Source organism: Aotus nancymaae, unplaced genomic scaffold (genome assembly GCF_030222135.1).
Source record: "Aotus nancymaae isolate 86718 unplaced genomic scaffold, 86718_ANA_hifiasm-v0.15.2.pri h1tg000062l, whole genome shotgun sequence".
NCBI lineage: Eukaryota > Metazoa > Chordata > Mammalia > Primates > Aotidae > Aotus > Aotus nancymaae.
This window is the reverse complement of record NW_026988476.1, coordinates 22,541,005-22,556,280: the sequence shown is the minus strand read 5'-3', so window position 1 is coordinate 22,556,280 and position 15,276 is coordinate 22,541,005. Positions and strand designations below refer to the sequence as shown.

General features: G+C 35.2%; 1 protein-coding gene across 4 annotated transcripts in view; it reads left to right on the top strand.

Moving 5' to 3' along the window:
- TXNDC16 (thioredoxin domain containing 16) overlaps nt 1-15,276 on the top strand; it is a 128,996-nt gene that overhangs the window by 70,987 nt on the left and 42,733 nt on the right. For all 4 annotated transcript variants that reach the window (XM_064365870.1, XM_012451045.3, XM_064365871.1 and 1 more), the window contains 2 exons: nt 3,512-3,680; nt 4,009-4,145. In XM_064365870.1, coding sequence (XP_064221940.1) covers nt 3,512-3,680; nt 4,009-4,145 — 306 coding nt within the window. The remainder of the gene's footprint in view (nt 1-3,511; nt 3,681-4,008; nt 4,146-15,276) is intronic.

Genomic DNA, 15,276 nt, shown 5'->3' with positions numbered 1-15,276 from the left:
GGGCGTGGGGTTTTATGGGGGGGTGGAGGCGTTTTGATTGGTTGTGGGGAAGCAGGATGAGGATGGGGGCAAGCTGCCATTGGCAGGTAGCCGGGATTTCCGGTGAGTGGCCGCCCAGGGGGAGTGGGACTTGGACGGGGCAAAATGCTATTGGGCAGGTTTTGGCCGGGCTTCTTTTAAATTTTGGTGGGGTTCTTCAACGGTTGGCTAGGTGCTGAGTGCAGAGGCTAGTGTTGAGTGCAGATTTGCATGCTGAGTGCAGAAGTGGGCATGGAGTGGTGACGTGGTTTCTAGGCGTGGAGGGGGGGTGGGCGTGTCCGAGCTCCTGGCGAGGTGACCAGCCTTACAATGACCAAATAAAGAGACTACCTGCCCCCTCAATGCAAGGGCTCAGAGCTGTGTGTGTTTGTAGAATAAAAAAGTAGGTAAGCAACCCAATACATGTTTTTTGTTTTTCATTCACTATGTTCTTTATGAATAACAATTTTTTTAGTAGTCAGATATCAGATAAATGGACTATTTTGGAAGTTCAGGGAACTTAATATGGAAATGCATTGCATAAGTAATTATAATGTTTTGTGTCTATGTTGAAGCCTATACTGTAACTTTATAAATTAGGAAAATATTATAATACCTTGGGCATTTAGTCCTATCATCTGTCTTTCATGTTGACTTTGTGGGAAAAAGCCATTTGTCATCCCTTAGTCCAAGACAATGAGAATGTTTTTTAGTCTGTCACCAGGTGGCAGCAAATGTCAAAATTTTATATTTACCAAATACCTGTATCTAAGATAACCTATTTTTTCCTTTACATTAGAAACCTATTTTTTCCTTTACATTAGAAACCTATTTGAAATTACTGCATTGATAATGTATATAAGATGTAGTACTATAGGCATCTTAGAATATTAGACTATTCCAATTGGAACATGAGTAGATATTGGAACCATTTTATAGGAATGAAAATAAAACTTTTAAATTGATAATTTCAGTATAAGTAGTTATATAACTTTTAATGATATATGTCAGTATTACTTTTCTAGTTTTAAAGATAACACCAAAGTTTTCCATTTCAACTGTAGGGACAAAGGAATAATCACATTTTTAGCAGTGGCGGACATGTTGAGGATGCTTATTGAAAGGAAAGAACTGCAGCTGGAAGAGCTCTATGTTCCATACTTGGGTGGCAATATATAACATGGCACTTTGTATAAACAAGCATCACCAGATGTTTATTGATGAAATTGACACAGCTACATTGTCTGGGGTATATACCCTGGGGTTCATTGTCGTGCACCAGGAAAATTTAGATCATGGACACACACAAAGAGTTTAAGAGCAAAGGTTAAATAGAGAGAAGAGAAAGAGAAACAGCTCCTCTATAGAGGAAGGGGTCTCTGAGAGGAAAGGACTGGCTGGTGGCAAATGTGCTGAGTTTTATAGTCCAGTTTGGGGAAGTGGTGTCTGATTTATACAGAGCTCATAGAACTGGTTTGATCAGACATGATTTTTACATAGTGGCACAGGAAAGTCTTGTCGCCTCACCCTAATCTTCTTATACAAATGGGCTTTCCATTTGATTAGAGCCATCTTGTCTATTCCTTATAGCACACATGGCTGGCAGAGAAGGGAAGATGGAGCTGCCATCTAGAAAATGTTTAGTCCTTAGTTCCTGATTTGGGTCTACTTTTCATTAAAAAGAAAAGCCTTACCAAAGACTCCCATACTCTTGCTATCTGCCTAAGTGATTTTTTCTTAACTCATATGTCAAAATGATTAAAATGAAGGATAAGAGAACTTGGGTAGGAGGTCACTTAGCAGGTCAGATTTGAGAAGAAATAAGGATTTGTATTTGTTTATATGCTCATACAAAATTCAAGTATTAATATCCTTTAACATAAGAATTTAAAAATTGTGAAGAAATATCAGTGTACATTCTACACATTTTTACTGGGTACATACTGTGTAACAGACATTGTGCTAGGCAGTGGGTATATAGTAGTGAATAAGACAGTCTAAACCTTGCCTGTATTATCAGATTGTTAATACTAAATCTAAAGTGATAAGTTATTGTATCTATGAGAAGTAATCAAGAATCTTTAAAAATACACAAATTAATTTCAGTATTAAAAATTTTGCGTGATAAAATGTTAAAATATCATTTTCACAATTTTAATCGTATGATTAAGTTACATTTAGGCTATATCCTAAATTGATACAAAAAGATTCCTTCTTTGATCTACTGTATTAAATTTTATTTTAAATTTTTTATTATAATTTATTCTTTTGAGTTGTATGGTGTTTATTTGGTGTTTGATCTCTTTCCACACAGTGATTTATAATATTTTAGAGAACTTTACATGTTTTATTATAGAGCAAGTAGGGATTTCTGTTTGAGATTCTACTGTGTGTTTTCTTAGGCAGAAAATAAATTATAATGTTTAGGCAGGATAGGCATCTGAAGTCCTAGATGAGTTTCACATATGTCATTTATTCACATGCATATTTAAGGTGCTGCAGGTGCTGGAAAATCAGTGAAAAATAGACACAGTCTCTGCTCTCAACGAATTGTCTTGGTAGAGAGAGACATTAATCAGATAATGGGCAATATATAATTACATAAGGAGGTAAGGAAAGGAGCATGGTTCTATGTTAACATATATCAAAGGAACCTGATGTAGATCATTGTATCAGAGAAGGCTTCCTTGAAGTTGTACATGATGTGAAAGATTTCACTCTGCAAAGGTTGGTGGGGGTAAGGTGGTACCAAAACAGATGTGAGTTTTGAAAAGATATGTCTAGCATTAGTGTAGAGACACTGAATTCAAGGAGGTGAATTAGAAGCCTATTGTAGTTATCCAGGAGAAATTAAAACTTTTGAGTAGTGGCAGTAAAGAGAAATGGACAGTAATTAGAGATATTAAAAATTTAGGTGGTAAAATTAAAAAAAAATGCTGATTAATCAATAGGCATGAGGGGCTTGGGAATGGGGAGGTACAAAAGATGAGGCTTTGTTTTTTGAGTTGCACAGAGCAGCAACATTCACCAACAAACACAGAAAAGAAACCACATATGGTTTTAGACTTGTTGAGTTTGAGGAGGTTTCCGTTCAATGGAAAACAGAGAAGGTAGTAAGGATACATGGGTCTGGAACTTCAAGGCATTTGGGCCAAAGACATAAATTAGGATTCATTAGATTGTCTGTGGTTATTGAGGTTGTATAGAAAGAGAGTGAAAAAAACAAGAGAAGGCAGCTTAAGCTGAGTCTTGAGGGACTCCTGACTCTGTTGGCAGAGGAGCCTGCAAAAGGGACCAAAAAGGAGAAGCTATAAAGGTGGGGAAAATGTCAGTAGTGGACGGTGTTGCAAAGATCAAGGGAAGAGAGTGTTTAAGCAGGAGTGTTTAATGCTGAGAGATTAAAATAAGAATCGGCAGGAAAAACATTGAAAATTCTAAGTAAATGCATTTTCTACATTACTAATTACAAAATGTGCATTTTCCTTTTATTTAGGCACATCTACTATGCTTCTTACTAGAATAAACTGTGCAGATTGGTCTGATGTATGTACTAAGCAAAATGTTACTGAATTTCCTTTTGTAAAGATGTACAAGAAAGGCAAGAACCCAGTATCTTACACTGGAATGTTAGGAACTGAAGATCTCCTAAAATTTATCCAACTGTAAGTATTCAGCTTCATTACAAGATCTCTAAATGTTTAGGTCTGTGAAAGTTCTGATTCTCAGACTTTGCTAACATTCTTTAAATAGGTTAAGGAGGATACTAGAATTGAGATCATAAAATAAATATTCATGAGAGTCTATGTACATTTTGTCACTTTTGGGGAGATAGTAATTTTGTTTAATGAGTCTGATTTTCTTTAAGAATAATATTTAATTTTCTGTATTTATCCTATGTAATATATTATTTGCTATGTTTAGTATATATATATATTTACAAACAAAATATCTTTAAAAATTAATTTTTAATATAGTTATATATTCATCCAGCAATAGGATTTCATATCCAGTGAATATAACATCGATCCAAGAAGCAGAAGAATATTTAAGTGGGGAATTATATAAAGACCTGATCTCCTATTCTAGTATGTCAGTACTGGGACTATTTAGTCCAACCATGACAACAGGTAAGCATAGCTGAGCTTTTAAATTATACAGTATCATTGCTTGCTAGTATTATTTTTAAATAATATCTTTTTAAGTTATAAAGAATTTCAAAATTACAGAGAAGTTTGAAGAAAAATAAAATGCTGTAAGCTAATTATTCAGACACATAGTGTTAAATTTTGATGTAATTTCTTCCATCTTGTTTCTGTGTACCTACACATTGCATATTTATGTAGGTTTTAATATAACTGGGCTAAAACAGTATGTCTAGATTAGAATCTTGTTTTTTGTTTATGTTTGTTTTTGAGACAGAGTCTCGCTCTGTTGCTGGGCTGGAGTGCAGTGGCGAGATCTCTGCTCACTGCAACCTCTGCCTTCCAGGTTCGAGTGATTCTCCTGCCCCAGCCTCCTGAGTAGCTGGGACTACAGGTGGCGCTGCCACGCCCAGCTAATTTTTGTATTTTTAGTAGAGATGGGGTTTCACCATGTTGGCCAGGATGGTCTCAATCTCTTGACCTTGTGATCCACCCGCTTCAGCCTCCCAAAGTGCTGGGATTACAGGTGTGAGCCATTGCACCCAGCTAGAATCTTGTTTTTATTTAACATTATATTGATGTATTGACATTCTTCATGAACATTATGTCTGCATAATATTTGGTGAATATGTATGCCAAACTGTATTTGAATTTGTTTATTTTGTTTTGTTTTGTTTGTTTGTTTGTTTTTGGCTGGAGTGCAGTGGGGTGATCTTGGCTCACTGCAACCTCCACTTCCTGGGCTCAAGCAATCCTCCCACCTCAACCTTGTGAGTAGCTGGGACCACAGACATGTGTCACCATGCCTGGCTAATTTTTTGTATTTTTGTAGAGACAGAATTTCACCGTGTTGCCCAGGCTGGTCTTGAACTTCTGAGCTCAAGCAATCCTTGGCCTGCCAAAGTGTTGGGATTACAGATGTGAGCCACTGCACCTGGCCTTATTTATTTACAAACAATATTTGTACTGTTTTCTTTTTTTTCCCTGCTGTATGTGAAGAATATTTTTGAGTTATTGCATTGATTTTAGACTATATAATGAATTTGGATTCCCAATAGAATAACTTATGTCTTCTGTAAATTGTAGGTTATATACATTACTCACTGATTTTTTTTGAGACAGGGTCTCGCCCTACTGCCCAGGTTGGAGTGCTTTGGCACAATCACAGCTCACTGCAACCATAACCTCCTGGGCTTAAGTGATCCTCCCACTTCAGCCTTCTGAGTAGCTAGGATTATAGACATATACCACTATGTCCAGTAATTTTTAAATTTTTTGTAGAGACGAGATCTCCCTATGTTGCCCTGGCTGGTCTCAAACTCCTGGGCTCAAGTAGTCTTCCTGCCTTGGCCCCCCAAAATGCTGGTATTACAGGCATGAGCCACTGTGCTTGCCCACTCATTTTTTAAAATGGGGTTATACTGTTTGTCTAATGAATTGGTGTGAGATCTTTGTATATTAAGGAGATTAAGCTTTTGTCATTTTGTTCCAGTTATTTTCCCTCAGTTTGTTATTTGCTCGTTAGCTTTGTTGAATAATTTTTATATAATAGTTTAACTTTTTTTAATCTATCGATTTTAAGATTTCTTCCATTGCTTTTAGCTATTAAAAACATATCATTTTTATCAGCTAATATTCACCTGTATTTTTTCTTTCTAATTTATAGTATTTTCTTATTTTAATTTGTCTTGCTTTGTATATTTGTTTTTAAAAAATTTTTGATAAAATACACATAACGTAAAATTTACCATCTTACATGTTTTTAAGTGTATATTTTACAAGTATTAAGTACATTCACATTGTTGTACAACTAATCTGCAGAACATTTTCATCTTGCAAAACTGAAACTCTGTACCCATTAAACAACAGTTTTTCATTTCATCCTCCTCCCAGGCCCTGGTAACCACTGTTCTACTTTCTGTTTATATGAGTCTGACTACTCTATGTACTTCATACAGATGGAATCATACAATATTTGTCTTTTTCTTACTGGCTTATTTCACTTACCATAATGTCTTCAGAGTTCATCTGTATTGTAGTACGTGTCAGAATTTCCTTCCAATTTTAAGCCAAATAGTATTCTATTGTATGTATGTCATATTTTGTTTATCTGTTTATGCATTAATGAATGTCTGGGTTACTTCTACCTCTTGGCTGTTGTGAATAATGCTGTTGTGAACATGGGTATGGAAATATCTCTCTGGGACTCTGCTTTCAATTATTTTGGATATATACTGAGAAGTGCAATTGCTAGGTCATATGGTTCTGTTTTTAATTTTCGAGGAACTGCAGTACTATTTTCCACACTGGCTGCATCATTTTACATTCCTACCAACAGTGTATCAGGGTTCCAATTACTTTAACATCCTTGCCAATACTCATTATTTTATTTTATTTTTTATGATAGCCATCCTAATGGGCATGAGGTGATATCTCACTGTGGCTTTGATTTGCATTTCCCAAATTATTAGTGATGTCGAGCATCTTTTCATTATGCTTGTTGGTCATTTGCACATGTTCTTTGGAGAAATGTTTATGTAACTCTTTTGCCCATTTTTAAATTAGGTTATTTTTATTTTTTGTTGTTTAGTTACAGAAATTCTTTTTTTTTTCTGAGACAGAGTCTTACTCTGTCACCCAGGCTGGAGTGCAGTGGCGCAATCTCAGCTCGGTGCAACCTCCGTCTCCAGGGTTCAAGGGATTCTTCTGCCTCAGTCTCCTGAGTAGCTGAGATTACAAGTACTCACCACCATGCCCAGCTAATTTTTGTATTCTTAGTAGAAATGGGGTTTCACCATATTGGCCAGGCTGGTCTCCAACTCTTGACCTCATGATCTGCCTGCCTCGGCTTCCCAAAGTGCTGGGATTACAGGCATGAGCCACTGTGCCCGGCCTGCAGAAATTCTTTATATATTCTGGATATTATCCTTTATCAAAGATTTGATTTGTAAATATTTTCTCTCATTCTATAGGTTGCCTTTTTACTCTGTGATTTTTGTTTAATTTTTTTATTTTTAATTTTTTTCTCTTTACCTGTACATGTCAAGGAATTTTTTTCTCTTTTAAAAAGTTTTTAACCCTGTTTTAGTGCATGGGATGAGTGTAGGAGCCAACTTATTTTTTTTTCTAATATTTAGCGTTTATCTTTTTTTCTCTACACTATATGTGATTTCACAATCACCTTGTTATTTATCTATATGTGTGTGTATATGTCTGTTTAATTGTTTTCTATTTTATTCACCTTATCTACCTATTGATACTTAATCTATTAGTTTTATAATACATGTTGAATATATAGTCAAGTCTCTGATTTGTCTTTTTAAGTATTTTCTTGTTTTTGTTTTCCTGTTGACTCTTCTTGGTGAACATTAGTCATTTATACTTTTTCTCTTAACTGATTTGGATATCTCCTGCTTGTTTTAAGCTTCATTGGTGTTTCTTTAGTTTTTCTTTATTTTTAAAAATACGGTGTATGCTTCTTTTGCTTGTATTTTCTCCAGGATTAGAGAAAAATATTCCCCCAAAACGTATTTGAACCTATGAAGTTAAAGATCATTTCAATGAATTTGACTCCCTCTTGTGGAACATGGTTTTAATTTCTTTCTTTCTTTCTTTTTTTTTTTTTTTGAGACAGAGTATTTGCTCTGTAACCCAAGTTGGAGTGCAGTGGCGTGGTCTCGGCTCATTGCAGCCTCTGCCTTCAGGTTCATGTGATTCTCCTGCTTCAACCTCCCAAGTTGCTGGGACTACAGGCAGGTGCCACCATGCCTGGCTAATTTTTATATTTTTAGTAGAGGTGAAGTTCTACGGTTTTTTTTTTTTTTTTTGTATGCTGTGGTCTCATGTTATGGACTCATATTATCTTTATTGCTGAGCTTTTATTTTTTTATTTATTACGTCATATATAATCAAATGTAAATTTTTGAAAGAAAATCCTTGCATTCACTTTTCCAACATTTTTGTGAACATACTCACCACCTAGATTCTATCATTAACATTTAATATTTGCTTTAGTACATACCTGTATATCTTTCCATTTATTAATTCATCTTATTTTTGATACAATTCAAATTAATGTTTTTGCATTCAACTTTGATATAATGCTTATAACAATTATTTTTACTTTGATAGTTTTACATGGCATCATAAACTACTGTATTCCTTTAATATCACACCTTCTCTTTTCTTAGACTCTTACTCTTTATTTATCTCTTGCTTCACAGGAATGTGTCTTTCAGTAAGTTATTAAAAAAGGGTACACATAGGGTGTTTTTTCTAACCAATAGTATTTCTGGTAATATTATTTGTTCCTTTTGCATCTAGGTGTCCTCTTGAGTCAGTAGCAAAACCCTCAATGTTTTCTTCACTGTACTAATTCTCACCATTTATCTAGGAAACTTTGCTCCTCTTTGTTTTTTTCTTTTCTTGAAGTGGATTTCAAATTCTGAATGAAAGATTTTAAGATATTTGTCTGAGAAGAGGACCCCACTGTTCTAGCATTATATTTGCACATAATAGATACTTTTAACTACTTATTAAATTTTGCTTTCTACAAATTTACATCTAGCAATTTTTTTCTACTTTGTTTTCAGAATTGTAAAAAGTAAAAGCCAAAGAAACTTACAAAAAAAAAATAAGAATATTAATGTGTGCCCTCTGACTTGTCATTTTTGAAGGCAAAATCCTAGAGAAAAAACCTTTTCTTTTTTCAGACAGAGTCTTGCTCTGTTGCCCAGGCTGGGATGCCAGTGGTGCCATGTTGCTCACTGCAACCTCCACCTCCCAGGTTCATGCAGTTCTCATATCTCAGCCTCCTGAGTACTGAGACCACAGGCATGAGCCATGCGGCAGCACACTCAGTTAATTTTTTGTCTTTTTAGTAGAGAGGGGTTTCACTATGTTGGCCAGGCTGGTCTCAAACTCCTGGCCTTTAGTGATCTTCCCACCTCAGCCTCCCAAAGTGTTGAGATTACAGACGTGAGCCACCACGCCTGGCCTTATAGAGAGCATAGCCTTACTAATGAAAAAAAAATTTTTAATGAAAAATTGGGAAGTTTGTGTTTTACTCCTCCATCTTCCTTCCCTTTTGAATGTTTCTGCTCCTATGATTGACATTGTTCTCTGTGTACCTGAGATGCCTGCTGCCCTAGCCTTCTCATTTATTATTCACACTAGGCCTCCTTCCCAGAAGAATTTAAGTCTTCAGATAATAAAAAGCACAAATATAATAAAGTCATCGAAGACAATGTAAAAAGTCAGCAATAAAACAGTAGGGGACAATTATGTAGAAAGTCTGAAAACACTGTTGTTTATCATAAAACTTAGCCCTAAGCAATCTGGTAGCAATCAGAAACAAAAAGATGAAATTTTTGCCACCTATCATCATACGTAATAAATTGCAACACACAAGTTAGGATGCTGATTAATCCACAGAGAAAACTTTTTCCTAATTCACATGCTGAAAATAATTTTTCATATTTTTTTTACATAGGGAATCAACATAATTTGAAATGGTGTACTTGATCATATTTTTACACAAAAGATGATAAAATGTACATGTAATCATCTCACAACGAAAGTCAAAAACATAATATTAAATTATTTAAAGGTAGTTCTGATATGCCAAAATGACGTAGTCTGGATATTATACTTCATTATTTCACTGGATTGTTCACAACATTTTCTGTTAGAGATTTGTTCCTTTTTATTTCTTTTAGTTTTTTTGTTTTCATTGTTTTCAAACATTAATATGTTAGTAGCTGGACTATCAACATCTATTGAAGAGAGAATAAATAATGATAAAATTCTTATGAATTTAGTAACATTTTTATATAAACTTGTGTTTTGCTAATAAAAGCTAACTCTGGTTAAATTTAGCCTAAAGCTGCTTCCTTATATATTTTAAGTTCAGCCTAAAGGTTTCTCCATAAATAGTGAACTGTAATCTAACTAGATGTATAAACAGACTATAACCGGCTCTTAAATCACTCATCAAGTTTTCGTCAATCAAAGGTGGCCAAGTGTTCAAATCATGTTCAAATAAGACAAATTTGAACATGAACAAATAAGAGAAATAGCCTAGCTATTTCTCCACCTCACTTCTGTTTTCTGTCCATCACTTTCCTCTTACTGTCTGTAAATCCTTTTTGACTGCATGGTAGCACCAGGGTTGCTGTGAACCTATTCTGGTTTGAGGGGGCTGCCCAGCTGACAAATGGCTCTTTGCTCAGTTAAACTCTATTAAATTTAGTTTGTCTAAAGTTTTTCTTTTAACAAATGGTGTCAGAAATGGGACCTATAGTAGAGCTTCCAGCCACCTCCAGCAGCATCAAGTGACCAAGTGGGGTACCCACTGGACCCATTGTGTCCATTGCTCTCTCGCAGCCACTGGGGATTGTGGGTAAGTTCTCTTTCAGACTTTGAAGCTCCACATCTTCGTATTTTGAGCTATCTGAGTTTGTTTGAGCAAATTTTAAAATCTGGACTGGGTTTGGAAGTTGCTGCAGAAATTGGACTTGGTCCAGGATCAAATTAGATCTGATAATTAACTGACTTAGATCTAGTTAGAGGCCTCAGATGTTTGAGTCAGACAAACTGACATTAAATGGCAATACTGCAGGTAGTGTGAATTTCAGCTTTCAGAATTTTGCAGGGACTTTTGTGTTCTATCCCCTTTGTTTCTTTTTCTTGCACTCATAGGTAGGAAAAAAGTAGTTGACTAAGTTGATCAAGGAAATCTGAGAGCCAAAGCCAAGATTCACCATAAAAATGAGATCCTTAATTTCTGAAGAACTGAGTACTCCACTTTCTGGCTACAACTACCTGCAAACACTTACAAAAATGGCAAAATATTACCTAAAGATAATTTAAAGTTACAGTACAACATTTCAAATGAAAAATGCTACACTTTAGAAGTACATTTTAAAATGAGGACTCTCTAATTAGGCTTATTCAGGGATGCCTATTAGTATGCAGAAGCTTCTGAAAAGATTTCAATATTTTTACTGCCTCTTTTAAAAGACTCTTTATAAAAGGTAGCCAGGGCCAGGCCCAGTGTCTCATGCCTATTATCCCAGCACTTTGGGAGGCTGAGGTGGGCAGATGACTTGAGGTAGGGAATTTGAGACCAGGTTGGGCAACATGGTGAAACTCTGTCTCTACTAAAAATACAAAAATTAGCCAGGCATGGTGGCATGTGCCTGTAATTCCATCTACTTTAGAGGCTGAGGCACAAGAATTGCTTGAACCTGGGAGGCAGAGGTTGCAGTGAGCCGAGATTGCACCACTGCACTCCAGCCTGGATGATGGAGTGAGACTGTGTCTCCAAAAAATAAAAAATAAAAGGCAGCTTGTAATCCCAGCTACTAGGCTACATAGCAAGACCATGTCTCTAAAAAATAAATAAATAAACAAAAAAATAAAGAACTTGCTGACTATAGGCTTAAAAAATAAAAGAATCCATTTAGGAGCTAGCAAATAAAAATTTTTTATAAAAGCCATATAATCTGTTTCTGTCTGGATGTCTCTATGTATGTGTGATATTTGGTAAATAAAGCTAGTTTTAAAGTTGTTAATAAAGTAAAAATGGCTTCAAGAGTGTAACTTAAATATAATTCAGGCATTTTTGCCTAGGTCTACTGGTCAGACAGGTTTATGCTATCTTTACATATTTTAAGGTCATAAAACTGCTAATTTTCTGTAATATTTTTGGCACTTACTTGATTTGTCTGCAGGCTAACGCTGGCTGTTGGGCTTCCCCAGAACTTTGCACACATCTTACTATAAGCTGGTCTTTGGTTTTAAGCTTCAAGATTCTGGGGTCTGGACAGGTGGCCATGGTGAGGCCTGGAGACATGTTGTCAATGCTTAGGCCACCATTTGCAGGACCCCGTGTTGCTCCTTGCTTGGCCCAGATTTGCCTCACAGCCATGCTGGGAGTGGTCAGATCCTCCAGCTATGCTCTTCACAGCTCTGTCTTTTGTCCTGACATCTGGTATGTAAATTTAGGACCCAACAGAGCTCTGCCCTTTATAGCCATCAGGTGCCACATGGGTACTCAGGACCCAGGACAACTGCGAAAGACATTAAGGCAGGTACCTGTGTCATAATTTCCTTTTTTTTCCAATAATTAATCTTAAAGTCATGTTATATTAAATAATAAAATGTCTGAGTCATTCCTAACATAATTTCCTTTTTTTTCCAATAATTAATCTTAAAGTCATGTTATATTAAATAATAAAATGTCTGAGTCATTCCTAAATAAGTTAAAATACTAAAGCATTAATTATTAAATATAGGTTTGTTTATGTACTTTGACATCTTATTTTTATTTGATCTAAAAAGCTAAATATATTTAGATATTTTAATTTTATTAACAAATCTTTCTAAAAATATAAAATGATTTTCATCTACAAAGATTGATATAAAACTGTTCAAAATTGGCCGGGCGCGGTGGCTCAAGCCTGTAATCCCAGCACTTTGGGAGGCCGAGGCGGGTGGATCACGAGGTCAAGAGATCAAGACCATCCTGGTCAACATGGTGAAACCCCGTCTCTACTAATACAAAAAATTAGCTGGGCACGGTGGCGCGTGCCTGTAATCCCAGCTACTCAGGAGGCTGAGGCAGGAGAATTGCCTGAACCCAGGAGGCGGAGATTGCGGTGAGCCGAGATCGCGCCATTGCGCTCCAGCCTGGGTATCAAGAGCGAAACTCCGTCTCAAAAAAAAAAAAAAAAAAAAAAAAAAAAAACTGTTCAAAATTAATTTCTAGGTTTTTACTAGAAATTTGGGTTACTAAGAGTCAAAATTATAGTCAACATACATAATTAAATTGTAAGAGAAACAATTCTAAATAAAGAGTCTATTAAAAAAGCACAATATATTTTTGGTGAGGAAAGTTATAAAGACATAAAAATGTGTGAGAAAAAAATTTAGTTTAGAAGTTACTTAAAGATTGGTTCAAATTAAAGGAATAAATAAATTACAGAAAGTTTTAAAAAACTTCAAAATTTTTATGAGATTACAAAAAGTTTATTTTACAATCTTGCATGATTAAAAGGTTATTGAAATTAGATTTGTTTATAAGTTTTTATTAAAATCAGCTTTAGAATTGATAATACACTAATACAAGAGTAAAAATTTAGTTTTCTCTTTTGCACGTAAATTTCGTGTAATACAAATAAGATACAGTAAAACACTTTTATTCACCTTTTGAATACACTCAGAAAAGGGAGAGAGAAGAGACATATTCTTCTTTATTAGTCTTTTAATTTTTAAAAATAGTCTTTTTTTAAAATCAAAGAATAAAGGTCTTTGCTTTTTAAAACCTTTTCATTATTACTTTGGCTAAATAAATGATTTATTTTACAGTGACCTGTGATTGATTTCGGTAAGTGTTTTTAAACTTTTGACATAAATTTAATAGGCTTCCCAAAATCAAATTTAAAATTTAAAATGAAGTCTTTTTGACCTCTAACTTTGATATGTTACAGAGGGCCCCTGCAGTATCCAAAAGAGAGATAAACAGGTTTATTTAATATGCAAAATTACATGAAAAACATTGTCAAAAAATAATGTTCAACCTTCTCTGAGTTTCATATGATTTTAAAAATAGTTTTCTTCTATTTTTGTGAGAAATATCATTGGTAGTTTGATAGGAATAGCGTTGAATCTGTAGACTGGGCAGAATGGCCAGTTTAATGATATTGTATCTTCCCATTCATGACCTTGGGATGTTTTTCTGTTTGTTTGTGTCTTCTTTGATTTCTTTGAATGGTGTTTTATAATTCTCCTTGTAGAGATCTAATTTTTGTATTTTTAGTAGAGACAGGATTCCGCTATGTTACCCAGGCTGGTCTTGAACTCCTGAGCTCATGTGATCTGCCCACCTCGGCCTTCCAAAGTGTTGGGATTACAGGCATGAGCCACTGTGCCCAGCCTGGATGCTCTTTATTTTTTCTCTTGCCTGATTTCTCCAGCTAGGACTTGTAATACTATGTTGAATAAGAGTGGTGAGTGAGGGTATCCTTCTCTTGTGCCAGTTTTCAAGGGGATTGCTTCCAACGTTTGCCCGTTCAGTATGATGTTGACTGTGAGTTTGTCATAGATGGCTCTTATTGAGGTATATTTCTTCAGTAACTAGTATATTGAGAGTTTTTAACATGAAGGGGTATATTATTGAAAGCCTTTTCTACATCTACTCAGATAATCATGTGATTTTTGTCTTTAGTTCTGTTGATGTGATGAATCACAGTTATTGATTTGCATATGTTGAACTAACCTTGCATCCCAGGCATGATGCCTACTTGATTGTGGTAGATTAGCTTTTTGATGTGCTACTGGATTTGGTTTGCACGTACTTTGTTGAGGATTTTCAATGTTGATCAGGAATACTGGCCTGAGGTTTTCTTCTTTTGTTGTCTCTCTGCCAGGTTATGGTATCAGGATGATGCTGGCTTCATAGAATGAGCTGGGGAGAATTCCTCCTCCTTAATTTTTGGGAATAGTTTCAGTAGGAATGGTATCAGCTCTTCTTTTTATGTCCGGTAGAATTTGGTGGAGAATCCATCAGGTCCTGGACTTTTTTTGGTTGGTAGGCTATTTATTACTGAATCAATTTTAGAACTTGTTATTGGTCTGTTCAGGGAATCAGTTTCTTCCTGGTTCAGTCGTGACAGAGTATATGTATCCAGGAGTTTATCCATCTCTTTTACGTTTTCTAGATTGTATGATATAGAAGTTAAGAATGCTTTTACTTACTGGGGTTTTCTTGCTTCTCAACTATCTCTGCTGACAGAGCTAAAAAACAGATGTATGTACATATGTGTGTCTATAAAAATAATTATTCAATAAGATGTGATAGTAGAAAAAAAGCAATATTGCTAAGTAAAGGTGCTTATTTTATGTAACTAAAATATATTTATAGTAGCTGAAAAGCTTTGTATGTTTCTTTTTATTTAGATAATTGAGTACTTTTCTTGTATTTGAGGTTGCCATATACTTTGACATATACACAATTTTTACCAAGGAGGAGAGTATGCCTGGTTTGAATGTTCAGAGGAAAATATGCATTCTAGTTCAGTGGAAATAGATATGCCTCTGAGATCTACAGTCGTAT